This window comes from Panthera leo, chromosome E1, assembly GCF_018350215.1.
Source record: "Panthera leo isolate Ple1 chromosome E1, P.leo_Ple1_pat1.1, whole genome shotgun sequence".
Classification (NCBI taxonomy): domain Eukaryota; kingdom Metazoa; phylum Chordata; class Mammalia; order Carnivora; family Felidae; genus Panthera; species Panthera leo.
This window is the reverse complement of record NC_056692.1, coordinates 46,089,945-46,106,035: the sequence shown is the minus strand read 5'-3', so window position 1 is coordinate 46,106,035 and position 16,091 is coordinate 46,089,945. Positions and strand designations below refer to the sequence as shown.

Sequence of the window (16,091 nt, the reverse complement as noted above, 5' to 3'; positions counted from 1 at the left end):
CAGTGGACTGAGGCCTAAGGCCTAGGGGATCTGCTGCTGACTCACAGGCTCTTTCAGTGTGGTGAGGATGGGCCAGAGCAGCTTGCTGCTGAGCTGAACGAGCCCGGTGGACCACCGGTCTCCTGCCCTGCTGCTTGTCTGAGCACCCCCTGGGCAGTCTCCTCCTAGCCAGGGCCCACTCCTCACACTTGGTAGGCACGTTCCTCTCCTGCACAGAGAGGGCATTCTCACTGTCCGCGCTCCGCAGGCGCCCTCTGGGGTCCAGGTACTGCACTGCCAAACCCATGTTCTCGCCATTTGTGCTCAGGGAACGGCTGGATGGCACCAGTGTAAAGAGGTTGCCTTGATGACGCCGTATTCGGGGAAATGTTCTTCTGCCTGAAGGAGTGCAGGGGCCAGAGAAGAGCAAGTCAGACCCCTGCCCACCAGGCTAATTGTGCACATCACATCATTCACCGTCACCATTTGCCCTTTCACCTAACTCAAGCCAGAATGGTTCATGTCACAAGCACCCTGAGAATCAGGACAAAAGCAGGAATTAGAAGGCAGCCACAGATGGCTCAGGAAGCCCTGGCCAAAGGGAAGGCACGGGGCTGGCCCTCGGGTGCCACATCACTCACAAGGCCAATCCACTGCTGAAGTCTGTCTTCCCTGGCATGGTAATCCCAAATCAAACCTTTGTGGAAGCTCCATTCTGTCTGCTGCCATGGGGCAGAAGAGGGCGCTGGAGAGCTGGTGTCATGCAGCACGCTCAGACAAAGGACAGTGTTCCCAGTGCCAGCATCTTGGTTTCCAAATGCCGTCCTTTCCCCCATCTCCCCTCAGTCTCTAGTGCCTCAAGTCTGGGCACACTTTCTCAGGAATAAAGGAAAGAAACATGGGGTCTGGGGTGCCCGGGCCCAGCCCCTGGCAGTGCTTTTGTGTGGCAAAGCTCTACCTGAGTCCGTTCTGAGAGAGCCAGCAGGGGGCAGGGTGGAGGTGCACTCACCCTCATTGTAGTCCTTGTGGTGCACAGATACGTGGTAGCGCCGGGGGTAGGTTCCACCTTTGACCCCTTTGTCATACAGCTGAGTTTCCCGATCTGAATAAGATAGAGGAATCGCTGGTTTCTGGGTAGATCAATGTGAGTAAGCCATTTAAGCCCCTATGTTACCTGAGACCTCAGGACAGCAGGCCCGAGGAGAACTGAAGTACAGTCCTGGCTGCCCAACTCAGCTAGCAAGAGTGGAATGCCTGCAGCCCCACCCGGAAGCCCTGTAGTACTCATCCAGACTCTGGGGAACTCACCAGAGAACTCCTGTCTGTTGTCGGGGAAGCTCTGGGCTCGGGACATCCTCGATTTCCGGAAGGATGGGCTGGAAAAAACAAAACGAAATCACGACGTGGACATCGGCTCAGTGTACTTCAAAAGGCTGCCCACTAGGGCAGAAGGCAGGATATCCAGACGGACTCCCTTTTCTAACTCCCTCCCGCATCACTACATGGGATAGAAAACCCAGAAAACAAGATATCCAAACTGCTTAGCTGTTTGGTATGGAGTCTTGTTCTCACAGTTTGGGAAGGAAGCAGAGTTTGAGAGAAACGGCCCTCTTCTGAGTTCAGCCTTCTACTACTTTCTCTTTACTAGTCTGAGGCCCAAATCTGACAGAACCTTGAATAATAAACCCCTCCAGGCCTCCCAAATTCCACCTTGGCAGCACAACACTTTCCCTTCTTGCCCATTCCTCCCACCTTGGTAACAGGGGAAGAGTTGAAAAAACTCCCTTGTTCAGGGCAGTAATAAAAATAGCAACAACACCAAGCATCTTCCTTTCAGACTAATCACCACCATCCCATTTTAGAGATGGAGAAACTGAGGAATAGAGAGGTTAAGGGACTTGTCCCAAGCTATTGGACTTCTACTTGGTGGAGCTGGGCTCTATATGGCTCCAGATCCCATAAAGAGGAGGAGAGGAAAGCCCTGTGCTTTAGGCTGGGCCTCAAGGGAGTAAGTCCAGGTCACTGGGTTTCACTCCCAAGGGAAAGAAAACAAAGTATTGAAGGGGCAGAGGAAAAACCCAAGAACCAAGTGGGTACATTTAGCTATCTTTCCTAGCATTCACCTGAAGGGTCTTCTCCCTTACATGTAAGTGCCTTTTGAGAGAGCCACAGGTCAGAAACGGTCAAGGCAATGACACAGGGGCCGCCCCCTACTTCACAACTACTAGATTTTCTGTAGTCTTGTCCCACTGCCCACCCCACTCCCCACCCCTGCTCAGCCACAAAGCTTAGGAGATAACCCAAAGCCAGAGTTGGTCCCTGTCCTGGCAGAGCCTACAGTTTGTGGCAGTAACTCCTGGCACTTTTGCCTGGGCCTTCTTGCTACCCTGGCTGAAGAGCAAGCCCCTGACAAGGCTATGAGCTGGACACTAGCAAGTAACTATGACTGAATTCTATGACATCTAGAGGGAAGACACTGCTCATCAGTTTTCAGATCTGTTAGGAAAGACATAATACAGATCTGGCCATAGTCACAAGGTCAGTACCCATATGAACAATCAGTTACAGGGAAAAAAAAAAAATCTCAAACCTGCTCCAAAGCCTCTGACCACAGCCCTAAACCCAGCCAGACATGATCAAATGTGTTATTGGAAATAACAAGGTCAAGGTGAGAGGCTGGCTGGATAAGTGCTAAAGCCAACTCTAAACATACCCCTGCCGATGGGTGAATCAGCTCCACAGAACCATTTGGTATGTAAAAGATAGCACTTGTTCCCTCCCCAAGTGTGTGAACAAAATTCCACACCAAGCAGCATGGTAAGCTAGGCAGTCTGGATATTTTGTTTTCTGGTTTTTACAGCCCAGTGTCTTATTCCGCCAGAAACACTTGGAGGAAAAAAAATAAGGTAAACCCACAGGTAACAATTCAATTTTGTCCCCAAAACACTGAACTTCACTGCTTGTCAGGCCAGATCACAGCAATGAGGCCAAGCGCACAAGAGCAGCGTGTATATTATACAGAACCTCAGAACATGTCAAGCACTCAGAATAACAGAGCAAGCATTTAATACATGTGAATTGCTATCATGAGCTTCTATGACATTCATCAAACTATACAAACATAACATTCTTCATGGTATTTGAAAAATTAAGGAGATGGCTAGGAATCCCAGAAAGAGATTTCTTTCCCAGAAGCATGATGCTTTAACCATGGGTCTGCAGACCAGTGTCTAGATCAGAGACATACTAGCTAACTCTATTTCCTCAGCCCACCAGTTCCAAAAATGCCTACGCACTAACCCGCAGAGCAGCCACAGTCCCGTACCTGTCGGCTGACCTGTCCAAGGATTGGCAGCTTCCTGACAAGGAATTTTCAGCACTGCTCAGAGGATCCAACATCTGCAAGGCAAGTCATACAATAAAACCCAATCCCAGCCAGGTGACTCAGGGCTTTACGGCCCAGCCAAGTCCAGCAAATGGTGCTTTTTGTCAAAATATGAAAGTGCCCTTTCTCTGCCTGTGCAGTGGGAAGAATAATTAGGAAGGTACCATTCTCCCCCATAGTCTGAAAGGCAAGTTTCCAGGAGTGAGAAAAGTGCCTGGCCAGCATCCCAAGGAGCTCTGCCAGGAGAGCAAAGCAGAGATGCTACTTCTCCTGTTGGCATTTTGTTGGCTCGTGAACATTGGGAGCCTGGCGATGGAGCTGGTACTACCCTGCAGAGGCTTCCAGTGCATCTGGGTGGGACTGTAATGCTTCTGTTTACACTCCATGATTTAAAATTTATAAAGACAAGTATTGTCCTCGTTTCACTGACAAATCACTGCAGGTCTAGAAAGGTTAGGAGAATTGTTTAAAGTCATGAAACTAGTTATTGTACAGCTGATACAGATGAAAAATTTCCTAGTTCCTGGTTCTCATATACAAGCAATAAGTACCTACTATGTAAGTTAAAGTGTTTCTCTGGCCCTTGGTCGAATGCAGTAATAAAAAGCCTTCAGATTAGTTTTTTCTCCAACTAAACTCCCTTCATTTAGCCTAAGGGGGTATTCCCTATCAGCGTATTCATTATCTGAGAGACAAAGTTAAAAATTACATAGAGAAGCAGAAATCAGACTTATGAAAATTCACTAACAACTTTCATAAAATTAGTTTCCAACTCAAATTATCTCTTCCTATTTAATGCTAGGGTCCATCTTGCCCATAATTTCAAAGTGAGACCAGTTAACAGAAGAAGAATGTGCGAGTACAATAACATGGCAGGTATGATGAAGGAGGAATACCAAAGGTTCAAAAGGGGCCTTTGGAAAATTCACTGAATCCTGCGAAGTCTTCTGTAAAAAAGGATAATTTTTTTTAATGTTTACTTATTTTTGAGGGGCGCCTGGGTGGCTCAGTTGGTTGAGCGTCCAGCTTTGGCTCAGGTCATGATCTCACGGTTCGTGGGTTCGAGTCCCGCGTTGGGCTCTGTGCTGACACCTCAGAGCCTGCAGCCTGCTTCGGATTCTGTGTCTCCTTCACTCTCTGCCCCTGCCTCACTCACTCTGTCTCTCTCTTTCTCAAAAATAAACATTAAAAAAAATGTTTATTTTTGAGAGAGAGAGCAAGGAGGGGAGGGGCACAGAGAGAGGGACACAGAGGATCTGAAGTGGGCTCTGTACTGACAGCAAAGAGCTCAATGCAGGGCTCCAACTCACAAACCGTGAGATCGTGACCTGAGCCGAAGTTGGACGTTTAACCTACTGAGATGCCCTGGAGCCCCCCAAAAGGACAATCTTTATGACAATGCTGAAGAAATCAAAGGGGAAGTCAAGGAAGTTACATTGTGTTAGCAAAATTTTTGATATACAAATTAAGCCAAAAAATTTTACCTGAATCATGCTTTTGTTCATTCTAAAAATTAGCAAATAGATGCAACTATCTCCTTAATCTGATTAAAGAAAAAACAAAATAAACTTATCTTAGTTTCACTTTTCCAGAAAGGCCCAATTGAATATTCTTTCACTACATACATGTTTTGGTCTCCGTTAAGTGGATTTATCTTGAATGGTCCGTTACCAGGAACAATTCACTTTAGCTAAAGAGTCCGGGGCACCAGGGAAGGACCTATGCATTCCTTCTTTGGCCTCTTTCTAAAAGTCTGTCCTCTCTAGGAGTCTAATACTCCCACACCTTCTAGGGCTAGCCAGGTAAAACAAAGAAGTAAAAGGACCAGAATATAGGGCCACGGGGAGGGATCAAGACCAAAGGCAATAAACTCATTTGCAATCTGAGATTTTACACCCAAGTCACCTCTAACACAGCCAATGTCCAGAAGTGTTCTGGTTAAAGAAAACAGAAAGAATAGTCAGTAAAATACCTAAGAAGGGAATCCTTATCTAAAAGCACTCCATAAACATAATTTTATCTGGAAAGCAAGAGTTAACAGAAGAGAGAAGAAGCAGTGTAAAGGGCTTCTCACAGCCTGTATAGTTTGGATAACGCTTTCAGAGATTAGCTATCATGGGGAAAGAAAAGTTGTAAGAATCAGTTTTAGGGGAAAGAAAAGTTACAAGGATCAGTTTTTTTGTAAAATCCCTCACGTGATGGTGCTGGTCCTTCTACTGGACACTTTACTCTTAAGAAATCCCCCTTTCCCAGACCGACTCCTAAACATTTATAAGTGCAGATCCTTCTCTTACGCAATCAAAGCAAAGCTCTGTGACAAGACTTCAGAACGAAGCCGGAGATCTCGCTCTCGCTGAATTCACTAAGCTAAAATGTCATTTTCATCAAGCGAGCCACTAGTTAAAAAGTTAGCCATTGAAATGGGTAAACTGTTCTGGAGGACGTACCCTAGAGTGACCCCCACAATGAGTCACAGCCTTGTATAAACCCCTTCCCTTAAATAAGGGGAGAACTTGTAACTTGCTTCCAGTCAACAGACTATGGCAAAGAGGGTGGCATGTTCATTCCTGTGATTATGTTACATTTGATGACTCCATCTTTATGTTACATTTTATGATCCACAGACTGGAGCAAGAGATTCTCCTTCTGGCCTTGAAGAAGCTGCCATATTGTGAGAGAGCCAAATGGCAAGGAACTGAAGGTGATTTCTAAGAGCTCAGAGTGCTCTTAGTCGCTCTTAGTGACCACTGAGAAGCCCCTTTATAGCCTTGGTCTGACATACTCCAAGGCATATCCCGGACCCCATACTCACACACTGCTCACTGGTCTCTGGGATGAACTCCCCCTCGCTGTTGATGCTGGTATAGGACCCCTGCCGGGCAATGCGCTGCTGCCGCTCAGGCACATAGCCAGGGGGAGGTGAGCTTCGTCCAGGGTTCTGGGAGCCTAGAGCACAGAAACAAGATCTTTTACAACAGAGCCCAGGATGTGCCCTTGAGAGGAGCAGACACAGGACCAGGTGAGACCAAATGTCTGTTGCAGAGGCTGGTACAAGGTAGGAGCTCAGCAGAATTCCATTCGTTTCCTTCACTGTATGTGGCCGATAAAATGGGTTAGACTCAAGATCCATTCCACGCTTCAGGTATGCCTTCCTGCACTTTCGAAGTTAATCAGCTAAAAGCTATTACATCTAAGACCCCCTGGGGTCCAGCCAATCAGACGCACTTGTGTGAGATTGAGATGGCTTCCTGCTATTCCTACCGCTCCTGGACACAGTCATGGGAGCCGCGGTTTTCCTGCTGCAGTGTTACCAGAGGCCCCACACCTGGTCTCCAGTTTTTCCGATGTCAAGACACAGACGCAGGCATCCTCTATGTATGTGGTGTGAAGCAGAGCAGAGGGGCACTGTGCTTCTGAATCTGGTAGCTTCCAGATTACAGAAGAGGGAGTAGCTCTGTGGTGTCTGTTTCTCTCTCTCTCCACCCTGTAAGCCAAGATGTGCACTAAATCTATTCTTCCTGAAACTAGTTAGAGTGGATTCTACTCTGTGCACCTGAACCCTGAGCAATACGTGCTGGGGTAAAAAGGTATTACACATCTGACCTAGAATGAACAAAAATGTCTCTTGTAAGGGACTGATGAGAGAAAAAGAAAAACCCACTTATTGATGAAATCCCCAGACAGGGATCTAAACTATCCCCAGACAGGATGAACTGCCCCAGTCTGTTACACGGAGTGCCTAGGTGAATATCCAAGAATGCAACATCCATTCTCTTCTTCACCAGCTGCCACTGAACTCTCCCCTGGTTTTCCAGGTAGGATGGGACTGACTCACAAGGCCAGCACTACAGACCCAGGAGGGGCTGGGGGAAAATAGCAAAGGTTTTCTGAGCTTTTATTTCCAGCCAGAGACTTTCACTTTTTCCAATACACATTGCTGCCTGCAGAGAGCCAGCCTTATTATCTGATGGGCAATGGGCCAGGGGCTATTGTGCACAGGCCCACAGCTTGGGGCAGGAAAGGGAAGTCTCCCCAAACCAATGGCTATCAGAGGAAGCAAATGGAAAAACCAGGAGTTGGCAGAACTGCCCCAGAGCATTTTCAGTTTTGTTTTTATCTTCAATTCAGAAATTGGGGGCTACAACAGCAGTCGAGAACAAGTAAGACAGGGACCTGAACAGGACAGGACACTGGACTGCAAGACTCACTGATGCGCCCACATTTACCAGCAGAGACAGCAGTGAGCTAGACAACACAAATCACAGCACTACGCAAGCAAGACCACTCAACTCAGGCCTTGGAAAGCAGGCATGGCAGGGACAGCAGGCTCTCTAGGATGCCCTTCCCTGGCATTCCAGCCCAATCTTGTTCTATTCTCATGAGGCCATTTGTGCCAAGGGGCCCCAGCAGCAACAGCTGAAGCAACAAAGCAGAGTAGTAGGCCTGTGTCCAGAGTGGCCCACTGCTTTGCATGATGGTGTTCTACACATAAGGAGAAAGCCAGGGCTTTAAGCTGCCGGCCGTCTGTGCTCCTCCTGGGCCATGCCAGCTCTCTGCTAGGTCCTTAACCCATAGTGCAGAGTCCGAGCAAAACTCTCACCCAAAGCTGAAAGACTGGCTCTCAGATTCTACCCATTCTCATAGGAGATTCCTGTCAGGAAGCTGATGCAGTCAGGAAGTTGCCTCTGCAGGGAGTTCTAGGGTTTGGGGTCAGTGTTAATGTGCAGGTCATTCCAAGTACAAAGAGATAGCTGTTTTGGACATCAACTATTTTCTCTAAACTCTGCTGTCTCTTGCTGGGCAGATGAGATTGGGGGAGGAATTGAATCTTTTTTTCTTCTTCAGTGGGAAGTCTTAACCAGTATTTCTTAGTGTGCTCACACTGGACCAGGCTGTGCAGAACATTTCATCCCATGAGACCCGGAGGACATCCTAATGTGTTTCAACTTTCAAAATTCCCATTTTATTCTGAAGTTGCCACCACTACTAAACAGTTTCTGGTCTCATCTAGCATCACAGAAGAATTTCTGGCAAGGAGAAGAGCCCTGTGGAAGTGAAGGGAGCTGACTTGTGTGATCCCAGGCCCCGCCCTTCCGACTGCACCAGGACAGGGGGGACAGGAGGTCTGCACTGTGCACAGCTCTCTACCCCACTGCTGCCATGGCTCCCTCCAGTCACCTCATCCTTTCAACACTTCTCTCCTCCTCTGCTTGAACTTTTCCTTCTCTCCTTCCCTTGGCCAAAGCATTCTGGACCCTCTACCTGCACTCCTCGCTTCATCTGCCACAGGAGTCGGCTTCCCTACGGTTCCTTTGGCACCACCCTCAGCACTCTTTTCACCTGACTTTGCGCCTCCCTTCTTGGTGAGCATGCTCAGATCTCTGGCTTACAGTCTGGCTCTCCTATAAACCACTAACCCATCTCTGATTTTCTTTCACCACCAAGCTCCTTGAAAGAACTGATTGCCTTTGCTCCCCCACTACCCATTCCTTAGGGGTTGCAATCTGGTTTGCCTAACTGTGGGATTGCAGTAGCAAGACAAGGAATAAGATGGAGCGGGAACAGAGGCAAAGGCACTTAACAAGACACACTAGACGGAACATGAGTCAGAAGGTGGCAGGGCTTGGCTACATGGGTTAAGGGCACCACCCAATGTATATGGGAAAAAATGGTGCTCGAGCTTGGCTTCAAAGGTGGGTAAAATTTCTACAGGCAAAGACAGGAGGAAGGGCATCGTCACATAGGGAAACTCCAGCTGCCTTGTCTGAAGATCTCCCCACAGGGATCTTTCTTTTGGGTTAACTCATCACCTAGTTGTTTTTGTTTGTTTGTTGCTTGTTTTTAGTTTTTAGCATGAACTAGTTTAATAGACTAATTGGCTTGAAAAAATTAAAATTCAAGGTATGTATATTACAATGGAAAGAACAAAAAGTAAACATAACTGGTTTCAAATAGTTGAAAAATTGTCAGATGAAAGATGTTATCTGTACATCTGTGTTGCTCAAGAGAGCAGTACCAGAGTCACTGGGTAATGTGAGAGAAGGCAGATTTTCAATTCAATATAAGGAAAAACTTCAAACAAATAGCGTGACCTAAAATTGCACTTGCACTTCCCCATCACTGAACACGGTGCGGTGGGGGCTGAATGACGTGCATGTTACTGTCTCTCACTAAATACAGGTTCCTTCATATTGGTGGAGGGAGGAGGAAAACCCCACTTGCTCCTGCTGGTTGGGGGCTGAATGGCTAAGGCTTCTTGACCCCATTTCTACTCCAAGCACTTTTTCTACTGCCCAATGCTTAAACCCTGACTCTTTCCTCTTCCTGTTTCCTTCCATTTCCAAACAGCCTTATGCTGCACCAACACAGCAAGCACTCAGACATTTGTGGACCAAACGACAAGTTGCCCTTGGTCTGCCCTTTCCAACCTGGCTGGTACCATGTAAGGCCTCCCCCTATCCCCTCCTGTTTCTCTGGTCACTCCTTTGCTGTGCCCTTTGCAGGTTCATCTTCCCCTAATTGGCCATAAAGTGTCTGGGTTCCTAAGGCTCAGTCCTAGGCCTCTTCTTACTCTGCAGTCTCTCCTTAGGGCCCCTCACCTGGGCACATGGCTTCAGCTGGACAATTTCTAATTTTTTTTTTCTAGTCCTGATTTTCTCCTCTAGAGACCTGTATATCTAACTGTTCATTTGCTATCTCCTCTTAGGTCTCTCAAAGGCACCTCTAATTCAACCTCTAAAACATCAGGTCTGCCTCTTCTCAGCACGCGAAACCAGGCTCTCGTCGACTGTTTCTGTTTTGGTGAAAGGCAGTGCCATTCATCCAGATCCATAAACCAGTAACTTATCTCCTGCTCATTCAACCCCTGCAAAATCAATATAGTATCATGGTAGTTCTGAAATCTTTGGTCTTAGAACCCTTTTACACTTTAAAAACCAAGGACATCAAATAGCTTTTATTAAGAGGGTTTTATCAATTGATATTCACTGTATTAGATATTAAAGCTCAAAAATTTTGCAAACACACAGGGCGCCTGGGTGGCTCAGTAGTTGAGCATCTGACTCTTGATTTCAGCTCAGGTCATGATCTCACAGTTCGTGAGAGATCAGGCCCCAAGCTGGGCTCTGTGCTGACAATATACAGCTTGTTTGGGATTCTCTCTCTCTCTGCTCCTCCCCCACTCGTGCTTTCTCTCTCAAAATAAATAAATAAGTAAATAAATAAATAAACTTTAAAAAACAACTTTTTTTGAAAACACATTAATACACAAGCACACATTCTATTAGCCATCAGAGCAATGACATCACCTCACGCATGTAACCTCTGGAAAACTCCAATGTATATTCATGAGAGAATCAGTAAAAAGGCAAACCGCAGACCCCCTGAAGGGATCTCAGGGACCCCCTGAACTGAGTCCCCACCCTAGACCACACTTTGAGAACCACCACAATGCTGTGTTCTGTTGTTTTTACCTTCTAAATGTCTCAAATACACCTGTGCCTTCTCTCCAATACTGTCACCAGCCTAATCCAAGCTTCTGTCTTCTTCCTCTGGACCAAACTGCATTACCTTAACATGGTTTCTCTTCTTTCTTCCCTCCCTCCCTCCTTCCATCCATTCATTCTAATTTACATCCAAGTTAGTTGGCATATAGTACAATGATTTCAGTAGATTCCTTAATGCCTCTTACCCATTTAGCCCATCCCCCCCCACAATCCCTCCAGCAACCCTCTGCTTGTTCTCTATATTTAAGAGTCTCTTATGTTTTGTCTCCCTCCCTGTTTTTATATTATTTTTGCTTCCCTTCCCTTATGTTCATCTGTTTTGTCTCTTAAATTCCTCATACGAGTGAAGTCATATGATATTTGTCTTTCTCTAATTTCACTGAGCATGATACCCTCAAGTTCCATCCACGTAGTTGCAAATGGCAAGATTTCATTCTTTTTGATTGTCGAGTAATACTCCATTGTATATATATACCACATCTTCTTTATCCATTCATCTGTCGATGGACATTTGGGATCTTTCCATACTTTGGCTATTGTCGATAGCACTGCTATAAACATTGGGGTGCATGTGCCCCTTCGAAACAGCACAACATGGTTTCTCTTTGATCTGTTCTTGCTCCCCTGTAATCTGTTCTCCACAATGTAGCTAGAGCAATCTTTTCAAAACACAAATTGGAATATGTCACATTACCCATTTCTATTCACTTTAAAAACAAGAAAGTGGATTTTCACTGCTTTCAACATTAAAGATCAAAATCTTTACTCATAGGACCATGGACCCTAAGGCTCTGCCTCCCTCCCTGGCCTTAGATGGTTCCTCCCCATTGTTCTCAGCTCTCCAGCCTCAGGGCTTCTTTCTGTTTCTCAGTCACACCATATTCCCCCAGCCAGCAGGCCTCCACGCGTGTAGCTCCCCCTGCCTCAGACTTTCTTCCCTGTTTCCCTTTGCAAAATTCCCACATGCATGCTCCGGATCATAGGCTACGGCTTTTCTGGCCCCCCAAGTCAGGGCACATCCCTCTGTTATACATGCTCATAGCACCACACACCTTTCAGCCACAGCCTGTAAGTCATACATTAATCTCATGATAAGTAAGTATTTGTCTTCCCAAAGACAAATTGTCTTATGCATCTACAAGAGACATAAGGGGCAGAAGCCAGGTCATTTTGCCTTCCCATGTTTCTGGCACATAGCTGATATTTTGACAATTAAACCTGAAGTGAATAAATGAATGAATAAAAATGTCATTTGATACGGAGATAATGTGACAAACACTGTAACGGAGATGGGCATAAGGGACCAACATTTTCAGTGGCTTCCCACTGCCTACCAATAAGCCCAAGGGCATTAAAGGCTCCTTAGGAAGTGGCCCAGGCATCCTTTCTCACCTTCCTTTATTCTCCTCCAAATACATCAGCCAGTCTGAAGCACAAGTGAGATTTCCACAGGCTAACAGTCAAAAAGCCCTCTCCCCTCATCCTTGCCTATAGAAGTCCCCCATGATCTCTGAGCCACACTCTACACCACCTGGGGTTCTTGGAACCCAACACCTTCTTTTTCAATTATGTCTGGCAGGTACCCCTTCCTGTGCCTTGAATATCTCTATGCTAAACAAATCTTCATGTGTCAGCTCTGGTGTTTCCTCTTCTGTGGAAGACCTCCAAAGCCTGGGCAGAGTCAGTTATTGCCTGCTCTGTGCTCCCACCCCACCCTGCCCTCCACTGCAGCCTCATTGTACATGTGTCCATTGTAGCCCTCATCTCAGCCCAATGGCTGGTACATCATGCTTGCTGAACGAAGGAACCCAGGATCTATACATGCTGGGAGGCTGTACTGCCCAATCTCTAGATACAAAGGAACTACTTCATAAAAATCCTATTCCTCAGCATTCTCAGACAAGGAAATTCTATACATGGCTCTTCACAACAATGCCTAGCATTTAGGCCCTGCCTCTACACACAAATCATGGGCTCTTGCTTAGGACCAGGAGGCCCAATGGACCAATCACTGCCCCATGTCGATCCTCACTGCTTACTGTACAAATGAACAATATTGCCCTCCTCCAGCCCCTCAGTCTCTCTGAGGGTTCTGGAACAGAAGCCATTCTGGCAGAGTCAGGGCACCTGGATACGAGGACTAGAGATGTTCTGGACGGTGTCTCCTTGCTGGGGTTCTGCTCTTTCTCCTCAACCAGCTTATTAAAAACATAGCCACCAGTTATTTACAATGTTAGAGAAATATGGAACTCATATGTGGACCTTCAGCTGGGCAACACTTACTACCAGTGTTTGCTCAGGTTCCTGAAATTACTCAGTAAGGCAAAGTCAGTGCCTTAGTAACACATTCTTCCTGCTTATCACTCACAGACAGGCTCAGCAGCAGGAATGATGTTCAGAACTCCCCAAGCTCAGCTCAAGATCTTCAGAGAGCAGTTTAATTTGATGCAATTCTACCTTATGAAGAGAACTTGCCTTCCTAGCAGCAGCAGTAACCTCACCACAAATGTTTGAAGGCCTGGTTTCCCTTTTGATACAGATGCCACAATTCAGGACGTGGCTTTCTCTTCAGACTCTGGGAAATGGGATCCAGTACAATATTGGATTATCTGGCATAAGGCACAGACCTGACTTAGATTTCCTTCCTGGGGAGGCTTGGGAGCAGCTACATAGCTTTCTTCCTAGTTAGCCAATCATATATACTCTGTCAACAGTCTCCTGTCCTTTCCAGACAACTTAGTTTGATTTTCTAAGAGTTTCATTGGTCAACATCTTCCTCAGAGCATAAGGACTCTTCAGGAATCATAAGCAAGAGGTCTAAGGTCAAAACTCAAACTTGGACCTGACTCCTAACCTCACAAGTCCCCAGTTCTTTGGCAAAATGATGGTCAAAAATGAGAGTGGACTGGGAGCCTGGGTGGCTCAGTCAGTTAAGCATCTGACTTCAGCTCAGGTCATGATCTCATGGTTCGTGGGTTTCAGCCCCGCGTAGCACTCTCTGTTGGCAGCTCACAGCCTGGAGCCCACTTTGGATTCTGTGTTTCCCTCTCTCTCTGCCCCTCCCCCACTCATGCTCTGTCTCTCAAAAATAATATAAATAAACGTTACAAAAAATGAGAGTAGACTGTCGTTGGAGGTCTTCAAGCAGATGTTTGAGGAGATCACTTTTTCAGACATATTCAAAAGGAACTTGGTCATGCCATCATGTTGTTACACTATAAGCTCCTTGAGGGTTGGGACACTATTCCAGTCATTTCTCTACCCATTCCCCCCAAATAAAGGCACAGAGGATTATTTTGCACAGGGTAGTAATCTACAAATGATGGTTTTTTAATTAATAAATATTTGATTTTTAAAAAGCATGGGCAGATAAATTAGATGACAGGGAAAAAAGGGGTGAAATACTCACTGACAGAGAGGTGCCTGCTTCTGGGCTCGGGGGGCTGGTAGATGGTATTTATATCTCCTGCAGACTGGGAAGCTTTGATCCGCACCTGCCTGGACACCCCAGAATGGGGAGAGGGACTGGTCTGCAAGATAAGAGGAAAAAAGCTGAGCTATCTTTAGGCAGGCAGGCCAAGAAAGGCCTCCTCCCCTTCCCTAAGACTCATGTTCTTAGCTGCCTTCATGCTTTCAATACATGAGCTACCCAGTCTTCCCCCAAATCTCACTCCTCAATATGTCTTGGCAAATCACTATTTCCTCACAGTAGTTTTACAGCTTCAGTGTTATCTGAGTACTGAGACCCACTGCCCCAGTTTAAAGAGTGATGACCTAGGCATGGAGGAATAACAAGTTTTCCTATAATAATATGCCAAACAGAAAAGACAGTTGTAAACACTCCCTCATAAAATTCTCCAGAGAGCTTGGGAAAAATAGCAGGAAATTATTTCGGCAGCGAGATCACCTGCTGAGTGGGGGGTCAGAATAGAGAATGATGGCAACCTCCCTGCGCAACAGAAATCTGGGTGATAAACACGTATTTCTCAAAGTAGCTTGATGTGCTGCTTCTGCCCCAATCATAATCACTCCCTCAAAATTAAGGCAAAGTCTCAGTTGATTAACATAACCAGGCTTTCCATGAAAACCATCTCAGGATTGTGTTCATCTGGGAAAGGCTATCAAAGGTACCATTCTGCCAGAGGTCAAGGATCTCAGAACAGAATGGGATCGTCAACATTACCACATGCACCCTTGCTCTGGCACTGTCCCAGTCAAGCCACCAGTGAGCCCTAGAAAAAAAATCAAAGCAACAAAGGGGTGCCCTTGCACTGAGAAAGCTAAAAACTGAAGCTCAGTGGTGAGCAAGTGGCATCAGGATGCAGTCACAAACATGCAGAGCACTCCAGAGAGTGGGGAGGGGAGGTCAGGACTCTAAAGAACTTGGGTCAAATTTCTAGTTGCTTCTCGAGCTCTTCTACCTCACGTAAGAAAAAAAAGTCTGACCTAAACAAACTATATCCTGTCCTCCAGGAAAAAGGCTTCCCGCTTTCAGGGGTAATTCAGCTGCCAAGCAGCCTCCTCTGGTCTCCCCACACCAGACTTTATCACATGCAGGGCTGTCTTCACAAACTGTCTTGCTCTAACGGGAAGTCAGAACCAAGGGGAAGTGAATGTTCTTGCAGAAGCCTCCGATGTGCAATAGCTCTCTGCTGAGAGTCAGAAAGGAAAAAACAGTCAAAGCCACATACTGGGGAAGCAGGCCAGTGAAGGGCAAGGGAAGGCCACAGCCCTGCAGTCAGAAAGAGAAGAGCCACATGATGAGCGCTCCCCCTTCCCCCCCACCGAGGACACCTACTTACACACAGGGCCTATTGCAGAAATCTTGGTGGCGTGAATTTGAAATGTATCAAAGAACATATACTCTAAACTCTCAATTCTAAACTCTAAAAGCTGAGATGAGAAAGTAGGTTCCACGGCCAGCAAAAGCACAGACCTACAGAAGGAAAGGCTGCAGTTGTGGCAACAGGTTGGAAAACATATGAAGGTTTCAAAGCAGGCTTTTCACACTTTAATGTGCACAAATCCAACTTGAACCTTGTTAAAACAGAGATTCTGACTCAGTAGGTCTGGGATGGAGTAGAGAATCTGCATTTCTTTCTTTTTTTTTTTTTTTAAAGATTTTATTTTTAAGTGATCTCTACACCCAATATGGGGTTTGGGATCAAGAGTCACACACTCCACCGACTAAGCCAGCCAGGTGCCCCGAGAATCTGCATTTC

At 46.3% G+C, this 16,091-nt stretch overlaps 1 protein-coding gene across 2 annotated transcripts in view; it reads right to left on the bottom strand.

Annotated features, from left to right (window-relative positions):
• MAP3K3 (mitogen-activated protein kinase kinase kinase 3) overlaps nt 1-16,091 on the bottom strand; it is a 60,432-nt gene that overhangs the window by 6,492 nt on the left and 37,849 nt on the right. For both annotated transcript variants that reach the window (XM_042916000.1, XM_042916001.1), the window contains 6 exons: nt 14,279-14,399; nt 6,177-6,310; nt 3,305-3,378; nt 1,288-1,355; nt 989-1,081; nt 187-378 (listed from right to left, as the gene is read on the bottom strand). In XM_042916000.1, coding sequence (XP_042771934.1) covers nt 187-378; nt 989-1,081; nt 1,288-1,355; nt 3,305-3,378; nt 6,177-6,310; nt 14,279-14,399 — 682 coding nt within the window. The remainder of the gene's footprint in view (nt 1-186; nt 379-988; nt 1,082-1,287; nt 1,356-3,304; nt 3,379-6,176; nt 6,311-14,278; nt 14,400-16,091) is intronic.